This window comes from Chinchilla lanigera, unplaced genomic scaffold, assembly GCF_000276665.1.
Source record: "Chinchilla lanigera isolate Chin_1 unplaced genomic scaffold, ChiLan1.0 scaffold00154, whole genome shotgun sequence".
Lineage (NCBI taxonomy): Eukaryota > Metazoa > Chordata > Mammalia > Rodentia > Chinchillidae > Chinchilla > Chinchilla lanigera.
In genome coordinates, this window is record NW_004955555.1 from 1,959,155 (window position 1) to 1,985,679 (window position 26,525).

The 26,525-nt window shown below is 57.8% G+C and overlaps 1 protein-coding gene across 2 annotated transcripts; it reads left to right on the forward strand.

Annotated features, from left to right (window-relative positions):
- Positions 1-547: 547 nt before the first annotated feature.
- Pvrl2 (poliovirus receptor-related 2 (herpesvirus entry mediator B)) lies at positions 548-26,525 on the forward strand. 2 transcript variants are annotated; one of them, XM_005412475.2, is made up of 9 exons: positions 548-965; positions 10,841-11,206; positions 13,381-13,677; positions 15,297-15,414; positions 15,733-15,881; positions 21,655-21,811; positions 24,262-24,331; positions 24,451-24,537; positions 25,304-26,525. In XM_005412475.2, exons 1-9 carry the CDS (start codon positions 878-880, stop codon positions 25,571-25,573), a joined length of 1,602 nt encoding a protein of 533 aa, XP_005412532.1. In that variant the 5' UTR covers positions 548-877; the 3' UTR covers positions 25,574-26,525. The 2 variants fall into 2 exon arrangements, with proteins under 2 accessions (XP_005412532.1, XP_005412533.1); XM_005412476.2 differs by lacking the exons at positions 21,655-21,811; positions 24,262-24,331; positions 24,451-24,537; positions 25,304-26,525 and adding an exon at positions 19,010-19,752.

Consider the following 26,525-nt stretch of genomic DNA (forward strand, 5'->3'; position numbering starts at 1 on the left):
AGAAATGACGCAGCGACGCCCCGGAGGGGGCACAGACTGGAGAGAGACTCGGGTACTCGGAGAGGTACCCCGCACGCAGAACCCGCAAGCGGCCAGGAGACTGGAAACCCAGCCCAGACGAGGGGCGGGGCCTCTGTGTGGGCGGGGCTCAAAAGGGGCGGGCCTATGTGAGCCCGCAGGCCTCACGCAAGTGTGACGAGGGGGACCTGGCTACGCAGAAGGGGTGGGATTAAGGCTGTGGGCGGGGCCGACGTTGTGTGGGCGGGGTGAGTTCCTACCCAGAGTGGAAGGGGCTACTGGCATGGTGGATGGGCGGGGCCTGGGGTGGGGGCGTGGCTTCGCGGGGCGCGGGCGGCCGGAAGTTCTCCAGGAGGCGTGGCAGAACCTTTGTAGAGGGGGCAGCAGGTGGGGGCCGGGACGCTCGGGGACGCCCCGGGAGCGGAGGCGTGGCTAAATGCTAAAGGGGCGGTGTTTAACAGCGGACAAGGGCGGAGACAGAATCTGTGGGAGGAGCGATCCTGGTGTATAAAATCCTGGGAGCCTGCCGGCTCAGAACCCTGGGGAAAGGAGGGGGCGTGGCCGAGCTCCGAGGGGGGCGTGGCCGCAGCCCGGATCGGCTCCGAAGGGGGAGAGTGGGGGATAGGTTCAGTGACGTCAGCGAGTCCGAGAGGCCGGAGCTGTGTGAGGGGCCCGGGGCGCGGATCTCAGGAGCTGGGCGGGGAAAGCTGAGCCCGGAGAAGCTAGCAGGGAGAGCGGTGACCGGCGGGAACTGGCCCGGAGCCGCACCCCCAAGCACCTGCTCGCTTGCTCAGCCGATCGGCCAGCGCGGAGTGGCCCACAAGTCCCCGCCCGGGCCCAGCCCCCTCCCGGGCCCCCCATGGCCCGGGCCGCAGCGCTCCCGCCGTCGAGATTGTCGCCGACGCTGCCGCTGTTGTCGCTGCTGCTACTGCAGCTCCGAGAAACAGGTAGGATACTGAGACCCTCCCCTCGCTCCGTAGCGCCCTTACCTCCCCGATTCCAGCTCCCGGGCCTCGAGGCCCCTCTCGCGCCCCCTTGCAGGCTGGGCCTGCCGGCCTCCATACAGACTCACCTCATCCTCTCCAATTTCCCGACCCCTCCTCTCGGCGTCCCTCACTGGTCACACCCTGTACCCCACCCGCCCATCCTGCCCTGGACTTGGGAGGGGGCTTGGGTCCTCGAGCCCACGGAGTTAAATCCGAGGTCTGCCAAGGCCTCCCGCCCCTTCCTTGCCCCGCCGATCCGTGGTGCTGGACCCGTTCCTGGCTTGCTGCCGGCTCCAGGAATGTGGAGAATGTGCCTCCCTGGGGGGGAGGGTCGTGATGATGGCGAAGGAGACCCCCGCCCCCGTGTTTCCTTTTTGCCATGGTTGAGAGTATGGGCCTGGAAGGACTTGAGGGCAAGGGCCAGGCGTCGAAGTCTAAGAAAGGACAGAGAACTCGGACTTCGGGGTCCTGGGCCACCAAGGATGATTGCCGGGGCGACCTGGAGGGAGAGGGCCTGAGCCTGGACCAGGTCTGGTCGGGAGTTTGCAGTCTGACACCACTAAGTCTGGAAAGATGAGGGGCTGGGGTCCCAGTCCTGTCCTGAATCCCGGCTAGATCAAGGCCAGGGCATGTTACTAACTGGGGTCACAAGGGGCTCCACTTGGTGAGTTCTAGGTTGGATTGTGGGCTGGGCGCTCTGCCTCCTGGGTTCCTGGTGGCACTGGGAGCCGGAGGCTTGATCTGGTGGGCTTCAGACTGAACTGGACTGAGGATGTCTTCCGAGAGGGAGAAGCTGAGGCAGGAGGGTGCTTACTTTGGCCTCCAGATACAATCAAGGGCCGCTGTGTCTAGAAGCTGGGGGCTCACGCCGCTGAGTCCGGGTGGGTCCCAGGCGGGAGCTGCCTCCCGTCCTGGTGAGCAGTCTGGTCTGGGAAGTTTCGCGGGTATCGCCTTCGCCCAGCAGGGGAGGGGCAGGCCGGCGGGGAGCTGTCCTGTTCCTGGTTCCGGACGCCCGGGTTTCGGGAACTTATCTTTCCTCCTGTCGTGCCTTTGTCCTCGGAGCCGCTATGGGGGTGGAGCCGCTGAGCCAATCCCAGCACCTTCCCTGCCGCCGCCCCCCCCCCCCCCCCGCACGGGCGCGGGCCCCAGAGGAGCGAGAGGCTGAGAGGGCACAGGTGAATGATCGGGTGCCGCCCCTTGCAGGTGACAGACTGTTCTCAGCTAGAAACTCCAGGATGCTGGAGTTTCCCAAGGGTTTGCCCAGAGAGGGGTTCAGGAGGCTCTTGGGGAAAGCTAGTGATTCCCCTGGCCTCAAGCTCCCCTGATGTGCCTTGAGTTTTTCCGGCTTCAACCCTAATCCCTCACCTTCCTCTTCCATTCCCCGCCTCCCGCGTGTCAGCGACGGGCAGATGAGATCAGAACCGCACCTAGGCTGAACCCCAGACCTTGGCGCTTGGTCTCAGAAGGTTCCTGATCACCCCAAGAAAGAGTTCTTCCTGTTTGCATGTTGAGAACAAGGAAACAGGCTTCGGAAGGGCAAGCCACTCTCCCAGGTCCCGCGGCCATCCCTGGGCAGCCGGACTCCAGGGCCTGCCCTCTGGATTCTGGCTCTTCCGAACCCTTGGCTGGGTGCACCCCAAAGTGCCTCTGAGCCTCCATTTCATCCTTTGTAAAACTGAAGTGACAGAGTCCCTTCCCTGCAGGACCACGGGGAGGGCTCGGAGGTCCCAGGATGCCTTGGAGACTCTAGGAAGGGGCCTTCCCTCCCCACCGAGCGTCCTTCTGCCTCTGCTTGCGGCAGTCTCAGCCTGCTCCCCTCTTTCCTCCCTCCCTTCCCTCTCCCTCTTCCTCTCTTCCTTTCTCACCCTCTCTCCCGCCTCCTCCTCAGGCTCCTCTTTCCTCCACCTCCCCATCTCTCCCTCCTTTCTCTCCACCCTGCTTCCCTGTCCCTCGCTCCTGTCCCCCTCTGTGGCCCCCTAGGCATGCAGGTGCCCCACCTGGAGCCCTGGCCAGCCCACCCCATTCCTCTCTTGTTCCCCGCTCCTCCCTGGTGTCAGCTCGCTCCTCTGTGTCAGCTCGGCAGCCCCACGCAGGCCTGGCGGGGGAGGGGAGGAGGGGACGCAGGCTGAGCTGTCTCTTCTTGTTAGGGAAGGGGCCTGAGCAGAACTGCGGGGACGGGATCCACAGAGAAGACAGAGATACAGGGATGGGGACAGAAGCCAACAGAGGCAGGGGGCAAGACCACATCTAGGGACTAGGCTGATGCACCCAAAAGACTGGCACAGAGATGGGGGTGACATCCAGCCACAGGGAGAGATGAGACTGTTGGGGGAAGGGAGGCGGGCAGAGACCAGAGTGAGGGCAGGGACACAAGGAGACAGAGGCACTTGGTGATGGGCAGGGAGCCCAGCCTAGGGACAACCGGGATGCACTGACCTCCCTCCCCTGAGGTCAGGACGCAGGGAGCCACAAGGCCGGCAGCTTGTGGGGGCCACACGGAGCGGCAGACAGGGGAGGGACAGGAGCTGTGCACTGGGGCCAGCTCCCCCGCCCCTGCCTGGGACGCTGTTACATTTTTAATGTCCCAGCGATGCTGAGAAATGGAGCAGGAGGGGGAGGGGAAGAAGGGACCCAGCGAGGTGGACCAGGCAGTAAGAACGTGTGTCGGGGATGTGGAGAGACAGGCAGCAGGGAGATCCCTGGTCAGAGACACAGAGACACCTTAAGAGAGGTGGCCCAGAGATGTTGAGAGACCAGAGCCTCCCGGGAATCGCAGGCAGAGGCAGATTCTGGAGACAGGAGACCCAGACCCAGAAGAGAGGAAAGAACATGAGAGAATGGAAGCCTGGCGTGGTGGTGTACGCCTGCAGTCCCAGCACTTTGAGAGGCTGAGGCAGGAGGATCTCATGGGCAAGTTCCAGCTCACCCCGAGCAACTCAGGGAAACCCGGTCTCAAACAAAAAATAAGAAAAAATTTCTGACTGGGTGTGTAGTGTGAAGACCCTGGGTTCAATCTTCACTGTGAAAAGGGAAAGGAATGAAAGGAGGGGAAGAGAAAGGAAGGGGAAGGGAACGGAGGAGAAGGGAATGGAGGGGAAGGGAACGGAAGGGAAGGACAGAAAACCAGAGAACAATTCGGGTTGTGTCTGTGGTCATGAGAAGGTTCTAGAATTGATTGTGGTGATGGATGCACAACCCTGTGACCACACTAAAAGGCACTGCGCTGGACACTGGGTGGGTCTCACGGCAGAGGGTTATAGCGCAGTAAAGCTGTTCAAAAGAGAGGCGGAAAAATGAAAAGAGAGAGAGGCTGAGGCTCAGCCCTGGTCCCTGAGAACCACACAGGCCAGAGACTCCAGGAGACACCAACCAGGAGGCACAGCCAGAGCGGGAGCCCCCAGGACTGAGGTGTGAGCTCCCACCTCAGGATGTGGGCGGGATCGGCCCACCCAGCCAGGAAGAGCTGAGCTGGAGATTGGGCCCAGGAGTCAACCTTGGCGGGGGAAGTGGGGACAGAGCTCCAGATCTGGGAGGGAACGGGACAGACTTGCAGGGACAGGAGGGGTCAGCTCTTGGCCACGAGTGGTGAAGCCCGGAGGCAGGCAGAGAAATCCAGGCCCGGGCCCACGGTAGCCCCGGCTGCTTTTGCTCGCCCCCTAGACCGGCTCCGGAGTTCCGCTGCGGGGGTGGGCGCTGTGATTAATGCAATTAATTAATTAACCAGGTGGCTGAGGCAGCAGCTGAGGCCAGCGCTCCAGGCACACAGGACTTCAAGGGCCTCTTCGAGTCCTGCCACACCCTGCCACGGGAGGGGCTCACGGGGCTTATAGGCTGAGGGGGGGTGACCCGGGCAGGGCCTGAGGAGCTGGCCAGGCCGGAATCGCAGGGCCGGATCCAATCTCCTCCCTGAGACCCAGGGGTCCAGGCCCCAGATTCAGCCCCACTGCCCTGTGGCTCCACAGAACACTCTCCCCCCTCCCTGCATCTCAAGGTCCCCTACTCTCTGTCCCATCCCCTGCAGCTCTCCCAGGCCCTCACCTGCCCCCTCTGCCATGGATGGAAGCCTGCTGCCCTGGCCCACAGGCACAGGAAGTGTGTTTGGGGACCTAGCTGACACCTCTGTAACACTGTCGCCAGCCTGACTCGCGCAGGGAAGCAGAGGGCGCCCGGAGCTGTCATAGCCACTCTCCCCCGGCGCAGCGCTGGCCTTGTCCCCGCCAAGGTCAGGAAGAGGCACCCGGCTGCACTGGGCTGGACGCGGTCCTCACTCGGTGCCAGGGCTCCTCCCACCTCAGTCCCCTGCCCCGCTGACCTGGCCCAACCCCCGCCGCACACTCCCTTCTCCCTAACTCTAACCCTCTGTGGCTACCCAGTGCCCTCAGGACGGAGCCCCAGCTCTGACTTGGCCTCAGCCCCTGCCACTGAGCACACTGGGATTCCTGCTGTCCCTCTCCCTGGCTTGTTGTACCTATCTGTGGGGCTCCGGCAGAGTGTTGCCCTATGTGGGCGCTGGCGATGTAGCCCTGAACTCGGTGGACTTCAGTCTCTGCCCCTAGGTCTGATGTGCTAGTGGGAGGGGATAAACAAGGTTCTAGATGACAGATGGTTGTCAACTCTAGCAGGGGAAAGAGAGCACGGTCCAGGGGTCCTTGCTACTGTCCTCATGGTGGTCAGGGAATGCTTCAGCAGCAATAGACCTGGAGGGAGGGAAGGAGGAAGCAGCAGATACTGCAGCAGGATTTCAGCGGCAAGTGCAAAGGCCCTGAGGCAGGACTTGCATGGTTTTTAAGGAATGGTGCAGAGGCCAGCCTAGGGGACAGGAGGTGAGGAATAGGGTAGACCAAGGCATGCAGCCTGTGTGGGCCACCGCGAAGTCAAGCTTCGTCCTGAGGGAGGACAGAGCCAAATCAAGACAGACTGGAGGGATATGCCTAGCCATAGCCACACTGTAGAGACATCCTGAGGGCTGCTGCCAGCTTCCTAGACCAGGGTGGGGCCCGGGAGAAATCCCGGACAGTGCTGTGGATGCGATTTGCAGATAGAGCCTGCAAGGTTTCTTAATGGGCTTCCTGTGGGGGAAGGGAAAGGGAAGTCAGAATAACTCCCAGGTTGTGACCCCACACTCTTCCCTGAGGCAGAAACACCTTAAAAATGGCCTCCTGCCCCTTCCCCTGGCTGCAACTGCCCTGTTCACTCATTCAGAACTGGAGACAGAAAAGGGCATCGGGTGCTGCCTTACTTTTCTCGTTGCTGAAACAAAATACCTGACACCCAAGTTAAAGGAGGCAAGGTTTATTTGGCTTGCAGTTCATAGAGGTTTCAGTCCACAGCCGGCCGGCTCCATGGCAGGGCGGCATGGCAGAGGGGCATCACAGAGAAGGAACACTCAGCCCACTTTCTGTCCCTTATATTTCGTGTGGGTGTAGCGTTCACACCCTTAATCCCAGCACCGCACACTCTAGATCCAGCCACCTCTGAAAAAGCCGCACCTATGAGCGCTGAGGCTTTGCGGGGGACATCTGGACACACACCGTAACAGGTGGGATTGTAGTAGCAAATGGGACCTAGAACCTCATTCATTCGAAGCACACGCACTAAGCATTTGCCACCAGTCTGTCGTAGGCCCGGAACAGTGATCCCTGCCCCGGGGTGCTGGTGTCCAAGCAGGACAAGACATACAGATGGCTGGAACAGGAACGAGGAGGAGACCTCACCCCAGGCCAGAGATCTGCTTAAGGCATTTGCCCAGGAAGTTAAGGGTGGCCCTGTGTAATTTCTGCTGACACCTTCGCAGGCCACGTTGCTGTCTGCAATCCATTCGGTCCAGCGCACCCCCTGCCCTCACACCTCCTTGGCTGAAGTCAGCTCTTCTCCAGCTGAGGAATCATCTGTGGCTCCCCCTTGCTTCCCCCTGCACCCCCAGGACACTGAGCCCCTTGGCTCCACGCGGCTGTGCTGTCTCTGCGGTGGCCCGCGCAGGCCCACAGTGCCTCTTCTCGAGTGCCCTTCCCTTTGGGCACCCTAAGGTGGTGGGTCCTAGCACCTAAGGGGACTGGGGGGGAGCCCAAAGGAAGCCCCTGTGTGGGAAGAAGGCCTTTCCTCAGCCCGCCTGAGTCCCAGGAGCCCCATATCCTGAGTTTTGTCTGGATTTGTTTTATTTTTTGGTTTTTGGTTTTTGTGGTACTGGGGCTGGTGGCACATACCTGTAACCTCAGCACTCTGGGAAGCTGAGGCAGGAGGATCCCAAGTTCAAACCCAGCCTGGGCAACTTAGGAACTTAGCAAGACTCTGTCTGAAAATAAAAAAGGGCTGGGGATGTAGCTCAGTGTGGAAGCCCTGGGATCAATCCCCAGGGCTAAAAAAGAATCAATAAATGAAACCCCTGTGCACCCCAGCAAGTGCGAGAAGAGCCATTGTGGTGACAGCACTGACTTCTCAGGCTCGATGCATGGTGCCGGGTCGTGCAGAGAGTGCAGGACTGGGATTGTCAGGGGCCCCGTGTTACGCATGGAGGAGGCAGGGCGTGGGAAGCAGGTCACTCAGCTGGGAAGGGACCAAGCCAGGGGAAGCCCTCATCCATGTGTCACAGATCTGATACTCTACACCCAAATTCCATCCCCTGCAGAGGGTGAGTCCCCCTTTTCCGAGGTGGCTTGAGGGGGACACGTATGTGACATGCTGTGTGTGTGTCGCTTCACTCATGGTCTCTTCTGCAGTGCTCCTGGGATGGCCCTTGTCCATGGGACTGCTTCTGCCTGGGACCCTCACGAGGGCCACCTATTGATGTCCCCTGGCTTCCTTTGCGTGTGGAGCCAGGGCTGTGCACACTTCCTCTGTCCACTGGGCAGCAGCTGTCCCAGGAGATGGGGTGGCGCCCTGGGCTCCATCTGCAACTCACAACTTGGGGCTGAGCATCAGGGGCTACATGTAATTACAGCAGCCTCATGGTGTTTATTTAACAAGCTCTGATCTCCAGCTTCCTGAGGCCCCATTAGCACTCTACAAATATTCTTGAACCCTCATAACAACCCCTAGGACAACCCCTAGGACATAAGGCCCTATTATTAGCCTCATTTTACATCTGGGAAACCAAGGCACAGAGAGGGTGAGTGTCTTGTGTAAGGTCACACTGCCAGGAAGTGACAAGACCGGGATTCAAAATTATGAAGTCTGCATGCCTATAACCCCAGCACTCAGGAGGCTGAGGCAGGAGGATCGCTATGAGTTTGAGGCCTGCCTGGGCTACAAAGTGAGTTCAAGGCCAGCCTGCACTACATAGTGAAACCCTGTATCAAAAAGGAAAAAAAAAAAAAAAACTACAAAGTCTGTGCCCATGGTCATCATACTGTACTGCCTCGCATGGCCCAGAAAGTCTTCCTTATTCCAGTTTGTGTTAGAAGTGAGAAAATACCTGGGGATATAACTCAGTGGTACAACCCTTACCCGGCATGCCCAAGGCCTGAGGTTCCACCCCCAGCACTGCAGAAAAGAAATGAAGAGAAGGGAAGAAGGGAAAAGAAAAAGAAAGCTGGGCGTGGTGGCGCATGCCTGTAATCTTAGTACTTGGGAAGCTGAGACGGGGATCACCAAGTGTTCAAGGCCAGCCTGGGCTACATAGAGGTCAAAGCGAGAATGAACTATATAGCCAGACTGTATCTCAAAGAAAAGAAAAGAAGAAAGACCTGTGATGTGAAATGAATGAGCCAGGTGCTAAAGGCCGGAGGTGATGTATGACAGGTGTAGCTCAGATGAGTCTGTAGACAGCCGGTGGATGAGGTCATGGGATCTGTAGAGGAAGAACGTGGATCCCAAGTGACTATTTAGGCTGGGCGTGGTGGTGCATGCCTGTAATCTCAGCCTTCCGGAGGCTGAGGCAGGAGGATCCTTGTGAGTTCCAGGCCAGCCTGGGCTCCAAAGTAAGCTCAAGACCAGCCTGAACTACACAGTGAGACCCTATCTCAAAAAGACAAAACAAAAAGAAAAACCAAGTGACTACTTAATGGGAGTGAGAATTTCCTATGGGGGCACTAAAGTGCTCTAAAGCTGCATGGCGAGGAACGCACAACCCCAGAGCTACACTGAAAGCCATGGCACTGCACGTGTTATGGGTGACTGGGTGAGGGGTTGGTGCTTGTGGAGCTGTCTGAGCACATTGCAGCCGTGATCCTTCAGCCCTCTGTGCTCCAGGCAAGAGGTATTCTGCATCACCACAACTTAATTTTCATGCCTAAGAATATTACTAGTAGTTCCATAATAACATGTAATCTCGTTATGATTTCATGAAATAATTCCTGGCGTGTAACTCCTAAGATCCTTCAACTCTCCCGAGTGATAGCAAATAGTCTTTTTCCCCCACAAGTACTGGAGATGAACACCTGACTTCTGCGCTGAGCTACACCCCCAGACCTTTTTTTTTTTTTTTTAAACAGGGTCTCACTAAGTCGGTGAATGGCGCAGGCTAGGCTCAAACTGGATCTGCCTGCCTCAGCCTCCCTCAGTGCTGGGCTCACAGGCATGCACAGGAGCTCACTGTTAGTCAGCCCCCCAGGGAGCCTCAGGGTGGGTCCTGCTCCCCAGTGAGACTGAGGCCAAGACTGAGGCCAAGGCAGGCGGAGGCAGGATTACAGGGTTGGGTCAGAACCTCTGAGGCGGGGAGGGGCTGAAGGCGGAGTTGATCTCCAATGATGCCTCCGAAAGAACCCAAAAGGAGCTGGGGGGAAAAAAAAAGGAGCTGGGGCAGTGATGGAGCTTGTCTGTAATCCCTGCACCCTGGGAGGCAGAGGCAGGAGATTAGTCGATCTTTGAACCCAGCCTGGAAAATTCAGCAATATAGTGAGACCCTGTCTCAAACTAAAAAATACGAAAGGTGCTGGGGATATAGCTCCAGGCAAAGGCTCTGGATTCCATCTCTAGGACTGAAGTAAAAAAGAAAGGACGGTGTGCAGCCAGCTTCCCAATGGCTGAACACACAGGGTCCCCAGAGATGGGCGCCACCGCCCAGGGCAGGAAGCCCCGGCTCCTCCCAGGCATTGCCCTGTGGGCCTCTTCATCTGTATTCTCCATTACAGCTTGTAGAATAAGCCGGTAAGCTGTTTCCCTGAGTTCTGTGAGCGGGTTAAACAAATGAATGGAAACCAGGCATGGTAGCATGTGCCTTTAGTCCCAGCTACTTGGGAGGCTGAGCCAGGAAGATCTCTTCAGCCCAGGAGTTCAGGACCAGCCTGAGCAACACAGGGACACTGTCTCAAAAATACACAGAGCCAGGTGTGGTGGTGCACTCCTGTGATCCCAACACTTTGGAGGCTGAGACAGGAGGATCTTTGTGAGTGTGGGGCCAGCCTGGGCTATGTAATGAGTTCATGGTCATGTAATGAGTCTGGTCTACATAGGGAGACACTGTCTCAAAACTATCCCCTCCAGAAAACCCCCAAAACACCACAACCAGCAGTCCGCGATTGTCTCCTGGGGGTGGGACAATGGTCTTGAGCCATGGACCTGCAGGATCCGACGCTGCCTTGTTCACGTAGCTGATGTCACAGTGGAATGTGGGACTCCCCGCAGAGATCTGATGTTGTTCAATGGGGGACCCTGTGATCTGGTGTCAGAGCGTCACGTGAGAACGTAGTGGAGGATGCAGTCAGAGTTTGTGTCTTCCTGTTCACCGGCCCAGACTTGGATTTCCCTAGTTGTCCCCAAAATGACCTTTCCAGCCGGCTCCTCCCACCTTGAGACGCCGTTGTGAGCATGCATCCCTTGTCCTTGGCCTAGATCTCCCCGCCAGTCCCGCCTGGCCTGGAGGTCTCTGTCCCCCCAGCCTTGCCTTCCTCTCCCCTCAGGAGCCCAGGATATGCAGGTCCAAGTGCTCCCTGAGGTGCAGGGCCAGATGGGTAACACCGTGGAGCTGCCGTGTCACCTGCTGCCACACACCCAGGACGTGAACGTCACGCAGGTGACCTGGCACCGCCTGAACGGAGTCTCCGTGGCCGCCTTCCACCCCAACTTCGGCACCCACTTCCCCAACCAGCAGGCCAGCCAGGAGCGCCTGGCCTTCGTCAGAGCTGGCCAGGGCGCCAAGACCAACCTGTACGACGCCACGCTCGCCATCCGAGACCTGCGCCTGGAGGACGAGGGCAACTACACCTGCGAGTTTGCCACCTTCCCGAAGGGCACCCGCTCGGGGGTGACCTGGCTCCGAGTCCTCGGTGAGCAGTGGGGCCTTGGCAGGAGCAGCGCTCCCCATCCATCTCTCTGTCCTGGCAGTGAAAGGGGCTCTCCCGGTGACATCGCTCAGTTGGCAGGCATTCGTTAAGCACCTACTGCGCACCAGGTGCTTCTCTGGGTGCTGAAGATACAACAGGCGACAGTGTACGCTCAGCACATTTTCCCACTACCAGGTGCTTTCCTAGGTTTTCAGGATGACACACACAGACAGAACTCCCTGCCCTCCTGGAGCTCACGCTCCAGTCAGGGGGCGCCAGAGAGTATGTAAATAATGTAAATAAGAAGCTGGGCATGGTTCCGCCAGCCTTGGGAGGCTGAGGCAGGTGGATCCCAAGTTTGAGGTCACCCCAGGCAATTTAGTGAGAACCTGTCTCAAAATAAAAAAATAAAGGGCAGGGAGGGGTGTGGCTTAGTGCAAAGGTCCTGAGCTCAATCTCCAGGACCAAATGAGTAAATAAATATTAAAAAACAGAGTATAAAAAAAAAACAGAGTATAAGGCAGGCAGTTCTAGGCACTGTGGAAGTTGACAGGAACAGGTTGTAGTCTTAGCTAGGGAGGTCTGGTAATTCCTAAACTAAAACTGAAAGGAGGGCATGGAGCCTTGTAGGTATCTAAGAGAGGAGAGATCTGGGCAGTGGGAAGGGTGCATGCAAAGGCCCTGTGGCAGGACATATCTGGAAGGAAGGAAGAGAGGGAGGGAGGAAGGAAGGGATAGATGTGTGAGAGGAGGGTGGAACGAATGGAGGCAGTAGAGTCACGGGCTGATGGGGGACGATCATGCACCACCTTGCAATCTGAGTGAAGACTTCAGTTTTGTCCTGAGAACAGAAGCTACATGGGTGGTGAGTGGGAGGGACCAGTCAGCCAGGGACTGTGGAGAGCGGGAGGCGGAGGCTGGGAAACCACAGCACAGGCAGTGGTGGAAAGAAAGGGAAGTGGGCCCTGGCGCAGGTCCAGTGAGTCCTGGACACAAGCAGAGGGTGCAGCACACGCAGGAACCTGGAGGTGGGCACCAGCCCCATGTGGTCCAGGAATGGATGGCGGCTGGTGGGTGGAGACTAGGGGAGCCCTCTCTGAGGCAGGAAAGCACCTGGGAGGCTGAGGTGGGAAGATTACTGTGAGTTTGAGACCAGCCTGAACTGCATAGCAAGACCTTGTCTCAGAAACAAACAAACAAATAAAAAACTACCAGGTACCAGGCACTGTAGGTACTGAGAGGAAAACAGCCTCTGTCTTCCAGGGGGAACAGATGACCCCTCAGACACTACAGGGAAGCTGAACAGAGCACAGGGATGTCCCCTTGAGGAAGCGAGGCTTGGGCTGGCATCTGGGACCCCGCACTGGGCAGGAGAGGGGACCGAGGCCAGTGTGGGTGGCATGAGCCCGCACTGTCAGCCGAGGGCGGCCCACGCCAGCTCCCTGGGCTCACAGCGTCCGGCCGACCGTGGACCTCAGAGGCTCTGCAGGGCGTTCGGGGTACATGCACAACACAGAGCCCTGGGGGCCGGGGACAGGCCCAGAGGTAGCTGGAGAGGCCAGTCAGAGCGCTGGGAACAACCAGGGTTAAGGGCCCAGGGCTCAGTCTGGGTTGCTGCTCCTCTTGGAGACTCCGCCTTCCTCCTCTCCTCAGGACTTTCCTGTGCTTTCCAAGAGGGTTGAGTGAAAAAGAGATAAACGGCCACACTGGGCCATTGTCCCGCAATGGGAGCTGAGGGGAGGGCCCACATGGCAGAATGGGCAACACTCAAGTAGTATTGCGTGTGCCAGGCCCCAACCTAAGCCCAGATAGGTCAATTTCTTGGATGTCCATGACAGTCCCTTAGGGTGGGGACTTTGTTTGTTTGATTGGTTTTGCTTTTTGAGGCAGGGTCTTGCTATGTAGCCCAGGCTGGCCTTGAATTCACAGTGATCCTCCTGCCTCAGCCTCCCAGAGTGCTGGGACTGTAGTCGTACGTGGGGCGGGACATTTGTTGTCTCCCTCTGACATGAGGAAGCTGAGGTACAGAGTGGTGAAGTGACTGGCCAAAGCTGCCCAGCTGCGGACAGCAGAGCCGGGGTCGAGCCCAAGCGGTGGGGCCCGACTGCCCTGCTCCCTGGGAAGGGTTTGTTCAGCGACTGCGACACAGGAGTGAGCCGCCCCCGTATTCTCCCCAGCCCAGCCCCAGAACCATGCGGAAGCCCAGGAGGTCACCCTCAGCCTGGACCCTGTCCCGGTGGCCCGCTGTGTGTCCGTGGGGGGCCGCCCAGCTGCGCAGATCACCTGGATCTCAGCCCTGGACGGGGAGGCCAGAGACAGCCAGGAGCCAGGACTCCAACCAGGCACGGTCACTGTCACCAGCCGCTACACCATGGTGCCCCTGGGCCGAACGGATGGCGTCAAAATCACCTGCAAGGTGGATCACGAGAGCTTCCAGGAGCCCATGCTGCTGCCCGTGACCCTCTCTGTGCGCTGTGAGTGTTCCGGGTGACCCCACGCCACCCATACTGTCCCCACTGTCCCCAAAGCATGGTCTGCGCGGCTCCCGGGAGCCACGTTCTGCACTATCTCCGGTTCGCTGTCTACACTGGCTCCCACAGGCAGTACCTACACGCCCGCCCCTCGTCATCCTCTCTGGCTTCACTGGGCTTCTGCCACGCTGCCCCATCACTGGTCAGCTGGGATGAGCCAATCTACACCATGGGTGGTATCGAACACCTGTAATCCCGTCACTCAGGAGGCTGAGGCAGGAGGATCCTGAGTGCAAGCCCAGTCTGGGCTACGTAGAGGTACCGTGTCTCAAAAACAAAACAGAAAGAGCCACTTTGCAACATTTTTTCCTAATTCTGCGTCCAGTGACATCTTGCTGGCAGTGGACACCGGTGGGGGTTCGTGACCCCCTAGGAAAATGGCAGATGCCGGCTGCCAGGTTCTGCTTCCTGGCTGACCTTATCAACTCCCCCGGGCTGTGGTCTACATTGCCCATCTCAGCACTGTCTTGCCCCAGACAGGTCTATACGGACCGCCCTGGTGTGTCTACACAGACTCCCCCCACAGGCTCTGGGCCTTACTGCTTCTGGCCTCCACGGTGCCCCCTAGGCCAGCTCCTCCAGGAACTGCCTGTGACAACACCCCTTATTGTCACCCTGGGACACCTCCCAGCGCTGTTTTTGTTTTTGTTTTTGTTTTTGTCTTTTTGAGACAGGGTCTCACTATGCAGTTCAGGCTGGCCTTGAATGCATTTTGTAGCCCAGGCTGGTCTCGAACTCACAACGATCCTCCTGCCTCAGCCTCCTAAGTGCTGGGATTACAGGCATGCGCCACCACACCCAGCTCTGGTTTTTTGATACTGGGGATCAAACCCAGAGGTGATGGACCCCTGAGCTACATCCCTAGCCCTGTTTGTTTTTTATTTTGAGACAGTGTCTCACAAGGTTGCCCAGGCTGGGCTCAAACTTGCCATCCTCCTGCCTCAGCCTCCCAATTAGTTAGGACTCCACACCTGGCCTTCCAGCACTCTTTACTGGAAGCCTGGCGAGTGCAAACTGCCCCGGTCACCCTGTGCCCAGCTCAGTGTTGGGCACCCCCACCCCAGGCAATTCCTCTGTGTGCACTGAGGCCCCAAGCCTGATCTTCACTGGCTCCCAGAGCCTGGTCTGTACCGCTTCCCTCCCAGACACTTGTTTGAAATCCTCTTTCCCATTTCCTCTACTCTGCGCATGTCACAGATACCACGCGTCTCCCACACAGACACACCTGCATACCACCTCTCAGCACTGCCTGCCCTCAGGGATAAGCCCTAAAAGTTGGCCACAATGGCACATGCCTGTCATCCCAACACTCTGGGAGGCTGAGACAGGAGGACCACTAATTCAGCATCCCCTCCTGCAGAAACAAGCAGACAAAAGGAGCTGTCTGTAGTGGCTTTTCTGGACGGGGTCTACACCCGCCTCCGCACACACAGAATGCCCCAAACCATTTCATCCTGTGTGTCTCTAGCCACCTAGCATGTTTTAGAATTCCTGTCCAGCTGCTAAGCTGCCCACCCCGCGGGGATTCTCCATCCCAGAGCCTGTGCGTCTGTTTCCCCCAGACCCGCCCGAGGTTTCCATCTCCGGCTATGATGACAACTGGTACCTTGGCCGCAGCGAGGCCACCCTGCACTGTGATGTCCGCAGCAACCCAGAGCCCACAGGCTACGACTGGAGCACGTGAGTGCAGGGGACCAGACCCCGGTCTGAGGTAGAAGGGGCCAGGACCAAGACTCCTGGGGCTCAGGAAGGAGGACTGGAGGTTTCAAATTCTTGGGTCTCAAACTCTTTCCTGAGTCTGAGGGAGGAGGCTGGGCCTGGACCCTGGGGCTGATCGGAGAGAAATGCCTCCTTGTCCTGGGGGTGAGGGAGGTGGGCCGGCATCTAAGGTCTCCAGGGTGAGTCCAGGCCCTGGCGTTGGGCTCCAAGCGTGTGTCATCAGCACTGGCCTCTTCCCCACTGTGAGCCTGCTGTTCCTTCCCTTCACCCCACACCCAGGCCTTCAGGCACCTTCCCAGCCTCCGCAGTGGTCAAGGGCCCCCAGCTGCTTGTCCACTCAGTGGACCGCCTGGTCAACACCACCTTCATCTGCACAGTCACCAACGCTGTGGGCACAGGCCGTGCCGAGCAGGTCGTCTTGGTCCGAGGTAAGCGGGTCAGGGCTGGGTGTACAGAGCCCCGTCTTCCCCTAGTCGTTCTCCCTCAGGTCTGGGGCTGCGCCAGGGCCGGAGACACTGACCGCCTGGCTGACACAGGAGCATGGTGTCACTCCTCCCTTGGCCCCCGCCTGGGACTGGGCTCGGGCACCGGGGCAGGACGAGCATAGGAGTAAGGAGGTCAAGGCCAGTGCTGGGCATGCACAGAGAATCCCAGGACACTCAGTGACACGTCCCAGGGTCACAGAGCCTGAGAGACAAAATCTCCAGCTCCCCGCACCCCACTCAGAAGCCCAGCTGAGCCCCAAGTCACAGGCGGCGGGATAGGCAGGATCCAGCCTGGGCCCACCTGCTGGGAAGCAGCACTTAGACAGCTCCCGTGACACTTGGCCCCAAGCTAGGCGCAGCGGGCCCTGGGGTCAGAACCACAGCCAGCAGGACCCGACCTGCAGAGACACCAGGGCCAGGAGTCCTGTCACGGAGAAGCGTGGGAATCCAGACAGCCTCTGACCCAGTGTAACCCTACACACACAGACCATTGTCACCAAGACACACACCCAGGAGAGAGCAGCTCCGGCCAAGACACACGGAACAAAGCCAGTGACGCTGGCCAGAGCCCTGGAGAGCCACACGAACCTAGAAAGAGCCACTCTTAGTACAGCCTCAGGGGCGGCCCCCACACCACCCACATGGGCATGTGGGACCGCAGCAGGGCAGTGGTGGTCCCAGAAGCCAGCTGTGGGCTAGACACCCAGCCACACCAGGAAACAGGTCTCAGGACGCTGATCCTCAGTCCCAGACACACACACAGATGCAGATGCACACGCTGTCATGAAACACGATCTGGGGCTCACACCAAGGCAAACACCAGCCCATTATCTGTGCCTTTGGACAGATGTCTCTTCAGAGAGCCTCAGCACATTGGGCCCACAGACCCGTGAGCAGACTCAGACCTCAGGTCCAAAGCAGCACGTCCTACAGGTGCTGCTGAGCCGAATTCCCACTAAGAAACCTGTTCGCCGCCTCAACCCAGTGCGTAGGTATAGACAGACAGTGGACTTCTATGTCTGTGTGGACTGGACTTTTCCTTTCTTTCTTTTTCTTTTGAGAGAGGGTCTTATTATGCAGTTTAAGGTGGTTTTGAACTCATTATGTAGCCCAGGCTGTTCTCAAACTCACTCTAATCCTCCTGCCTCAGCCTCCCCAGCGCTAGGATTACAGGTATGCGCCACACGTGGGGACTAGATCTTTTCCAAAATGGTATTTGCATAGACCCCCATATACCTCCTCCTGTAGACGCTAAACTATCTCCAGATGATTTCCCAGACCTAATCCAGTGCAGATTCTGTGAAAATAGGTATTATGCAGTATTGCTAAGGAAAACAATCTGTACATTTCCATACAGAAGTATTCTTGATCCTGAGCATGTGGGAGACCTGGTTTTATGCCCCCTCCCAGCCAAAAGTTTCTGTCCTCTTTTTCTTTTCTTTTTTTTTTTTTTTTCAGATTTTTGAGATACTTTTGCTATGTGGTTTAGGCTGGTTCTGAACTCACTGTGTAGCCAGGGTGGGCCCAGCAATCCTCCTGCCTCAGCCTCCCAAGTGCTAAGATTACAGGTGTGCGCCACCATGCCCGGCCTTTTTCTTTTCTTTTTTTTTTTTCAATGCTGTTTGAAGATCACCAAACATCTTACAGTATGCTGAATCATGATCGCTTATTTGAAAACACTATCGTAGGGCTAGAAGTGTGGCCCAGGGACAGAGAGCTTGCTTAGCATGCATGAGGCCCTAGTGTCCATCCCCAGCACCACACACACACACACACACACACACACACACACAGTTGAAGACATCATTCATTCTAAAGTATGCTGTAAAGTCAGGCAACTGCCTATGGCACACACCTGTAATCTCAGCACTTGGGAGGCTGAGGCAGGAGGATCACTGTGAGTTCCAGGCCAGCCTGGAGTATAGTGAGACCTTGTCTCAAAACAACCAAAAATAAATAAATAAAATACATTATGCTGTAGATAATGGTTCAAGCTTCTAATCCCAACCGCTTGGGAAAGCTGAGGCAGGAGAAGGATCACTTGAGCCCAGAAGCTCAAGGCCAACCTGGGCAACATAGCAAGACCCTGTCTCCAAACAATACACATAAGAAAGAAAGAGATGACTAGAAACAGAGGCCCTCAGGAGCCCGCAAGCCGGCCCCTCCTTGTGCAGGTGTGCAGGGTCGAGGCCCCAGCTCCGGGCTCACAGAGGTAGGGGAGGGGCTGTGGGCAGCTCCAGAGCAGCACGAGGGGATCCACCCTGTCCCTCCTGGCACTCCCTGGCTTCCTCTCCGCCACCCACTCAGCCACTGTGGAGAAATCAGGGCGGTAAGGCCCGAGAGGAGGCAGGGAAGCCTTGCACTGCCCTACCCTGCACTTTGGGGGCCTCACCCTTCTAGAGAGCCTCACACCCTTGCTGGGACCCTGCCTCTGCCTCAGGGAGTCTGGAGAAACCCCGCCCCCTGAGCTGCAGTCACCCATGGGGAGGAGTCCTGTGTTGACCCACCTAATGTTTCCGCATCTTAAAAGAAATCTGAAGCTGAACTCCATATAATCCCAGCACTCTGGGAGGCTGAGGCGGGAAGTTGCAACTTGAAGTCCAGGTTGGGTAACTGAGTAAGAATAAACTCAAAACTACAAAAGGACTGGCGCTGTAGCTTGGTGAGAAGGCCCTGGGCTCAGTCCCCATACCACACAAAAATCTGAATTTTTAAGTGAAATTGCCTGGATTTGAAATGTTGGGGGGAGAAAATGAAATGTTGGCCAGCAATTTCAGTTTTATTTTCTCTTTTTCGGTGCTGGGGATGGGACCCAGGGCCTCGTGCGTGCTGGGCGAGCCCTGTGCCTGGGCCCAGCTGCAGCGCAGCCATCTGATTGGTTGAGGAGCGGTGCAGGCGCGGAGCCGGATCTGGGAGCCCCTGCTCGGTGGCATCGCCCCTCCTCCACTGTCCTCGCAGTCACCTCCCCAGCTCTGTCACTAACCCCTGGTCCTGCGTGCCTCACCCCAGACACACCCTCTTGACCTCTCTCTCTTTCTCTCTTTCTCTCTCCCCTTCCTCTCTCTCCTCAGACACCCCCCAGGCGTCTTCCCGAGATGCAGGTCCGCTGGTGTGGGGGGCTGTGGGCGGGGTGCTGCTGGTGTTGCTCCTCCTGGCTGGGGGGTCCATCGCCTTCCTCCTGCTGAGGAGGAGGAGGAGGAGGAAGAGCCCTGGAGGAGCAGGAGGCGGCAGCGGCGGCCGGGATGGCGACAGGGGATCGAATGATGGGAAAACGCAGATGTTTGGGAACGGAGGCCCTGTGTTCTGGACGCCCACAGCGCCCGGTCCCTTGAGGCCGGACGGCAAGGAGGAGGAAGAGGAGGAAGAAGAAGAAGAGGAGAAGCCAGAGGAAGGCCTCATGTTGCCTCCGTCTTCCTCGCTGAAGGACGACATGGAGTCGCACCTGGATGGCTCCCTCATCTCGCGGCGGGCAGTTTATGTGTGACCCAGAGACACACGTGTGACCCAGAGACACGGGATAGAGACACAGCCTCCTGCCCCAGCCGCAGCCAGGAGGGCCGCAGACTGGTTGGACGGGTCCGTCCGGGTCTGTCCGGCCAGCCCAGGCTGACAAGCTAGATGTCACTTCTCGATCTTTATCTTGGGCTGAGGGAGGTGGAGTCACACACTGGACGTCTCCGCCTCCAGGGCTGCATGGGAAGTGGGGAGCTCAGACAGATGCGAGAACCAGAGAGGACCCCGCAGAGACTCGTGCGGCCCCAGCCTGCCCCTGGCCCTGTGGCACTCAGGAGTTAATAAATGCCTTGGAAGAAAACCTCAGGGTGTCCTGTAATACATCAGACCCCTCTCCGGTCCTGGGAAAGAGCAGATGGACAGGGACTGCTCATCCTGGGGCTGAGGAAGGACCCAACTGGGCACCCACTTGGGTGCCCCAGAGCCCTGAGGTTATTGGCAGTAGGAATTGGGTCGATGGCTCTGGGGCTTACAAGGACTGGGGTGTCTGGCTCCTGGGACCCAGGACAGAGGTACAGGGGTCAGACTGGAGCCCAGGGTTCCCCAGGGAGACCTAGGGCCCTACAGTGGGGGCGGCAGGGGCCAGGCCCCTGCTTTCCTGGGAGGGCAAAGGCTGCCGTCTGATCCTCACACAGTGCAGGCCAGACCTCCTCTAGGCTGCTGAGGACCTCGGGAAGGGAGGGCTGCTCACCATGTTCCGTTCGTGGGTTGTGGGACAGGCGTGGAGCTGGGGATGCCGGGAGAGCCCCCCCACATATCATCCAGGGGCCCCTCCCAGCCTCCCTCCTCCCCCCTGCCCCAAGCCCCAGGGGATTGTGGGTGATTTCAGGCACATCCCCACTGCACCCAGCTGCAGAACCGAGGACCGGGACAGCTTAGGCAGAGGGAAGAACTGGTTGTGACCCACCCAAGCCTCTGGTCCTGAGCCTCCCGGGCCTCCTGGAACACGGGGCCACCTTTGATCTGCGTCAAGCAGGAGGAGGGGGCTCCAGTGCAGAGACGCCCTGGGGGACTCCGGTGCCTGGGGGACCTGCCTGTGATGGACTCCAGGGTCCCAGTGACCTCAGCACCAGGGGCTGGATCCGCGCGTCTCGTCAGCCAGCCCGACTTACACGTGCTCCGTGCAGCGCGGGACCAGCCCAGGCTGGGGACGCCGTGGAGCCCTGACGGATCGAGCAGTGCCATCTCTGTGCCTGTGGCGAGGACGACAGGAAGAGCCCGTGTCCAGGATGACGGCGCGAAGGCTGAGCTCCACCACTGTGACCCTTACAGTCTGAAGCCCTGTAGAGGAAGGAAGGCGGCTGGGGCCCAAAGCTGGAAGTAGGGAGCAGACCGCTTCTCCTGGGAGCTTGCCCTCCTCCTCTGGATGGTGGAGTGGGTGGGGCCACCTGGGGCCTCTCTCGCCCCTGTACTTTCTCTGCCCGCCTCATCCCCGGGCTGGGAAGCAGGGCCGGGTTGGGGGCGTTGTCTGTCTGCCGCACAGTCCGTCCCCAAGCAGCCGTGCTGCCCTCCTTAGACATCTAGCAAAAACCTACTGTGCGCCTGGCCGGGGGCCTTGGAGTCGGTGGGGCAGCAGCTAAGTAAACCGGCCACTGCTCCCTGAGGAGAGGCAGGTGGGAGAAGCAGAGGTGGGAGCTGCTCCAAGTCAGTCCTATCATGATGAGGGACTCAGTTTCTCAGGCCCAAATCTCCGCCCAGTTCTCCACCTCTCAGCTAACCCTCTATGTCCTCCCTTCATTTCCTGCCTCTTCACCCTGCTCCAGCCCCCATGCTTTCCTTGCTGCTCCTTGCAAACCATGTGATCCTGCCTCAGGACCCTTGCACCAGCTGTGCCCTCTGTCAGTTACATCAACAGCTGTCTTCCGCATCTCCCTCAGGTCTCTGATCAAATGTCCACACACAGCAAACCCCATCTACCTTTGGGGGTCTGCACTTTCTTATCCCCCTCCCCACTCCATGTTTTTATTCTTTACCGCTGAGTCCCACCTGACAGGTGAGATGTCCCATGTGTTTGTTTGCTATCAGCCTTCCCACCCCGCAGAACCTAAATTCCATGAGGGTGGAGATGCCATGGGCGGTTCACGCGATCTCCCACGGCCCGTGCCCCTCGAGGGTTAGCTGAATGGGAAGGGAGGTAGGCAGGAGGGGCTGCGAATGAGGAGCTTCCTGCCAAAGACCCCTCACCCCGTCCTTGTCCTTGCAGAGACACCCAACACGGCAGGTGCGGGTGCCACCGGAGGCATTATCGGGGGTATCATCGCCGCCATCATTGCCACTGCAGTGGCTGCCACGGGTGTCCTCATCTGCCGGCAGCAGCGGAAGGAGCAGAGGCTGCAGGGGGCCGAGGAGGAGGAGGATGAGTGAGTGGCGGGTCCTGAGAAGTGGCTGGGGAGGGGTGGCAGAACTGGGGACCCCTGGGGGGAGTGGAGAAAACCATGCAGAATGGCCGGGAACCAAACACCCAAATAACAAGGCTGGCGTCAGATGGGGAGAAAAGGTTTTTCCTCCCGTGAAGTATGGATGTGACAACTGTGACCCGGGAAGCCATCAAAAGCCAGGCTCACCCTTCCCCGGAAGCTGGCCTTGTTCACATTCCAAGATGGCGCCCATCTTCCATCAAGCTCTGCGCCCCAGCCCAGCCATCCTGGCTTTTCACCTGCACCCCCCGGGGTGAAAGGAGGGAACTATGGGGCGGTTGACTCCCTGTAAAGAAATAGCTGACCCGTTATCTATCACTTCTCGTCTCCCTTCAGCCAGGACCTAGTCACCCGGTTGTCCCAGCTACAAGGTTTTCTATTTGGCTTTGGTTTTTTGAGACAGGGTCTCACTACGTAGTTCAGGCTGGCCTCGGACTCACAGCAGTCCTCCTGCGCTGGGATGACAGGTGTGCGCCATCACACCCGTGGGAAATGTAGTCTTTATTCTGTGCGGCCATGTGCCCACCTCAAATCCCCACTGTTAGGGGAAGGGAGTCTGAACGTGGGAGGAATCCAGCCACACCTCTCTGTAGAGCACTGAGGTGCTAGGCTTGGTGAGATGCACTTTCTATGTGTGACTTCAAGGAGGCCCCACACCTCATCTCTGATTCAACAAGGATTCAGAATTACTAGTCCTGGAAGTTAGAGACACAAGGATGAGACAAACATTTACAAGAAGACAAGTGACAGCTAAGTGTGGCTGTCATCTATAATAGATCTATAATCCCAGTACTGGGAGGCTGAGGCAGGTAGATTTCAAATTTAAATCACACCTGGGCAATTTATCAAGACCCTATCTTGAAATGAAAAGAGCTGGATATGTAGCTCAGTGCAAAGGCCCTCGGCTCAGTCCCCAGGATGAAATGGAAGAGGAGCGCAGAAGGGAGGGGAGGGGAGAAGGAAGGGCCCACACAAGTGAAAGTATCATGGAAACGTAAGTTCTGAGAAGGAACTGACAGTACCCATTTTATAAGAGGAAACTGATCCAGAGAGCTGAAATCTCTCTCCCTCTCTCTCCCTCTCTCTCTCTCTCTCTCTCTCTCTCTCTATCTGTCTGTCTGTCTTTTTGAGACAGTTTTACTGTGCAGTTCAGACTGGCCTTGAACTCACTTTGTAGCCCAGACTTGTAACAATCCTTCTGCCTTAGCCTCCCAAGTGCTGGGATTACAGGCAAGCGCCACCTTGCCCGGCTTGAAATCTCTTGCTAAAATTCACCCATCAAGTGTTTTTTTTTGGTTGTTTGATTGGTTGGGGTTTTTTTGGTTTTTTGTTTTTGTACCAGGAATCGAACTCAGGACCTTGCGCTTGCCAGGCAGACACTGTACCGCTGAGCTGTATCCCTGGCCCCCACCAAGTGTTTTTATGTTTGTGGCCAGAGCTTCCTCAGATAACATCATGGTGGGAAGGAGGGGGGCACTCACTAAAAATGCACCTTGCTGGGCCTGTCCCTCAGTGAATCAGTCTGTATGTATAACAGGCTCCCACCTATAATCCCAGCTACTCTGGAGGCCGAGGCAGGAGGATTGCAAGTTCAACAGCATAGGCAACGTAGCAACATCCTGCCTAAAATTTTAAAAAATACAAATAAAAAGGGCTGGGGATATAGCTCAGGGGTAGAATACTTGGCCTACCATGGGAGGCTCTGGGTATTTAAGCACCAAGACCTGCCCCCCTGTGAAAGACTCCCCAAGTTTTCTCATGCCCGGGGGATGTAAACCTGCAGCCTGCTGCTGTCTCCTGCATTACCAACCCAGTGCCACGCCCCAGGCTGCCGAGACCGGGGAGACAGCACCGGCCCGGCGTGGCCATCGAGGCAGAGGGGCTTTGAGAGGCCAGATGCGCCCGTGACCCAGCCTGAGGGACAGAGACGATGAAGGGGGCCGAGTAAAGGCGCAGTCGCGTCCCTGGGCGCACTGGTCCTTGAGGTGTAGAACGAGGGACTGAGGCCTCGGTGGGGTCTGACAGGCGAGGGCTGCCCTGTTCCGCATGCACAGGCGTCCTCCACGTTCTTCAGGATGGGTTCCGGGGACTCTGTCTGGACAACTGTGGCCTCATTCTCTGCCCCACAGAGCTCACAGCCAGCTCTCTAACAGAAGGATACACTCACAAGCTCAGCAGCACCCGAGGGGCTGGAGTGACAGGAATTCCTGATCCCTCGAGAGAATCTGGGGCTCTTCCCGGGAGAAGAGGGATGAATAGGAGCCCGCCAGGCTGGAGGCAGGGCTGCAGAAAGGGAGGTCCAGACTCAGAGAGCAGCAGCTCCCTAATCCTGGGCAAGGTGGGGAAGCATTCTTGGGGTTCAGCCTCTGCTTCACCTACCTCCTACCCCACAGCATGGAAGGACCACCCTCCTACCAGCCACCCACCCCAAAAGTGAAGGCGAAGCTGGAGGAGCCGGAGATGGTGAGCCCTTCCCTGAGCCCAAGCCCAGGAGCCAAACCTCCACCCCAGGCCAGGGTGGGAGTGGGGCTCGCGGGAGAGGCTGATGGGGGTTCCTGACCTGCCCTCCCCTCCTGCCGCAGCCCTCCCAGCTCTTCACTCTGGGAGCCTCGGAGCACAGCCCGCTCAAGACCCCTTATTTTGATGCTGGCGTCTCGTGTACTGAGCAGGTAGGAGCTCAGGGGATGGTGGGTGGGGGTGGTATGGGGGTTGAAGGGGCCAAGCCTCAGAGAACAAAGGTCACCTCTCAAGGTCAGCTGTCAGAATAATGAGCTGTGTTCAGGATTCAGGGTGGGAGACCAGGAACAAAAAGTCCAGGGACTCTCAGTCAAAGCCACTGGGTCAGTGAAGATCGGCGTGGCAGTGATATTTGTCAGCTGAGCCTGGAGCAGGGAGGCAAGAACACAGCCACCACTGAAGGTCAGGATACTTAGGCTGTGATGTCTCCGTTCAAGGGGCTGATTAAGGTTCAAGGTTAAGGCCAGGCGTGGTGGCGCACTCCTGTAATTCCAGCACTTGGGAGGCTGAGGCAGGAGGATCATTGTGAGTTTGAGACCAGCCTGGGCTACAAAGTGAGCTCAAGGACAGCCTGAACTGCATAGTGAGACCCTGTCTCAAAAAGACCAAAAAAAAAAAAAAGGTTCAAGGTTAAACAGTTGAAGTGAAGATTGAGATCAGATGTTCATAGGTAAAAGACTTGGGGAAGAAGGCACAAAGGTGAGGCCCAGGAATGACAGGGTGAAGAACATGATGTGGGTTTTGGGTTAGAGACAGGCTGTGTGGCAGTCCCCAGTGCAGTGTTGACTCGGGAGGGGCGGGGTGAAGCTGGGTCTGACTGGCATGCGGAGGGGTGGGCAGGACTTCCGGCTCAAGAGCAGGTCGGGGCTGTGTCACACCCAGGAGATGAATTTGAGTTCCCCGCTCTCCCCGCTCCAGGAAATGCCTCGATACCATGAGTTGCCCACCTTGGAAGAGAGGTCAGGGCCTCTGCTGCTGGGGGCCACAAGCCTAACGCCCCCCCTTGTGCCGGTGGGGCCAAACTGCATGGAAGGGGTTTCCCTGGATCTAGAAGACGAGGAAGAGGAGGAGACAGAGGAAAACTATCTGGACAAGATCAACCCCGTCTACGATGCCCTATCCTATAACAGCCCCTCTGGTTCCTACCAGGACCAAGGCTTCATTGTATCCCGGGCCATGTATGTGTGAGGCCTCTGGCCTCTCGCCTATCATCTTTGATCCCTTATATTTTTGTTAGGGACCTGGCGCCCCCTGTCATCTGGCCAAGCCCCTGTCAGTTAACACATGGGCGGTCATCTGTGACTTCTACCTTAGTGGCTCCAGGGTGACCTCTAACGCATGATCTCGGACCCAGAGAAACTTGCCAAGATAGTGGAAGCCTGGTAACTTTACCTCGTGAGGCAGGGGGTAGACAGGATGTTTCTGCACAACCTCTGACCCCAGGACACCTTTCTCAAACCGTGACCTTAGACCATAGCACTCGCTTCTGGCTGGCCCACATCTCAGCTCCTCCAGAAATCCCAAAGACTCCAGACCTCTGATTTATCCTCAGGCAGTAAGTCCTGACAGGTCTGAAAGCACAGGCATTTAGGGGTTCTCTGCTGCTCAGACTTGAGCCCTCCAGGCAGCAGGGCCTCTTTGTCTCCTCCCTGCTCCCCAAAGGTGGGAGGGAAGGGGATTCCCAGCCTTAGGCCGAGCTTTCCTCTCTCCCCCTCCTGCGGGCAGGAGTCTCAGGGTCCAAGCCCTTCCCTGAGTCCCACCACCCAATTCCTTTGCACAGAGGATGAGCTCCAGGGCCGGGGATATAGCTCAGTGGTGCAAGCACCTGCCTGGCAAGCACGAGGTCGTGAGTTTGATTCCCGGCACGCCCCTACCCCCCTCAAAAACCACCATCTCAGAGCGTGAGCTCCAGCCCAGTGCTAAAAGGAAAGCTTCCTGCCTTTGCCTTGGCCGCCCAGCTGTAGGTGGAGAGTTGGCTGTTACTTTGAAGACTACTGAACCCTCTGATCTCTGCCCACTGGGCTGAGAACGAAACATCCCCCTTTGGAGAAAAGTGGGTCACTGGGTTGGGGGTGCGGGCTATGATATTGTTTTGTAATCTAGAATTTCCTACAAAATACGAGTTTATACTTCGACCACA

Bases quoted from the DNA above. Each gene is read 5' to 3' on its own strand.
- Pvrl2 (XM_005412475.2), top strand. From the start codon at position 878: ATGGCCCGGGCCGCAGCGCTCCCGCCGTCGAGATTGTCGCCGACGCTG. The intron at 15,415-15,732 runs GTGAGTGCAGGG...CCCCACACCCAG, and splicing joins ACAGGCTACGACTGGAGCAC to GCCTTCAGGCACCTTCCCAG. The intron at 21,812-24,261 runs GTGAGTGGCGGG...CCTACCCCACAG, and splicing joins GCCGAGGAGGAGGAGGATGA to CATGGAAGGACCACCCTCCT.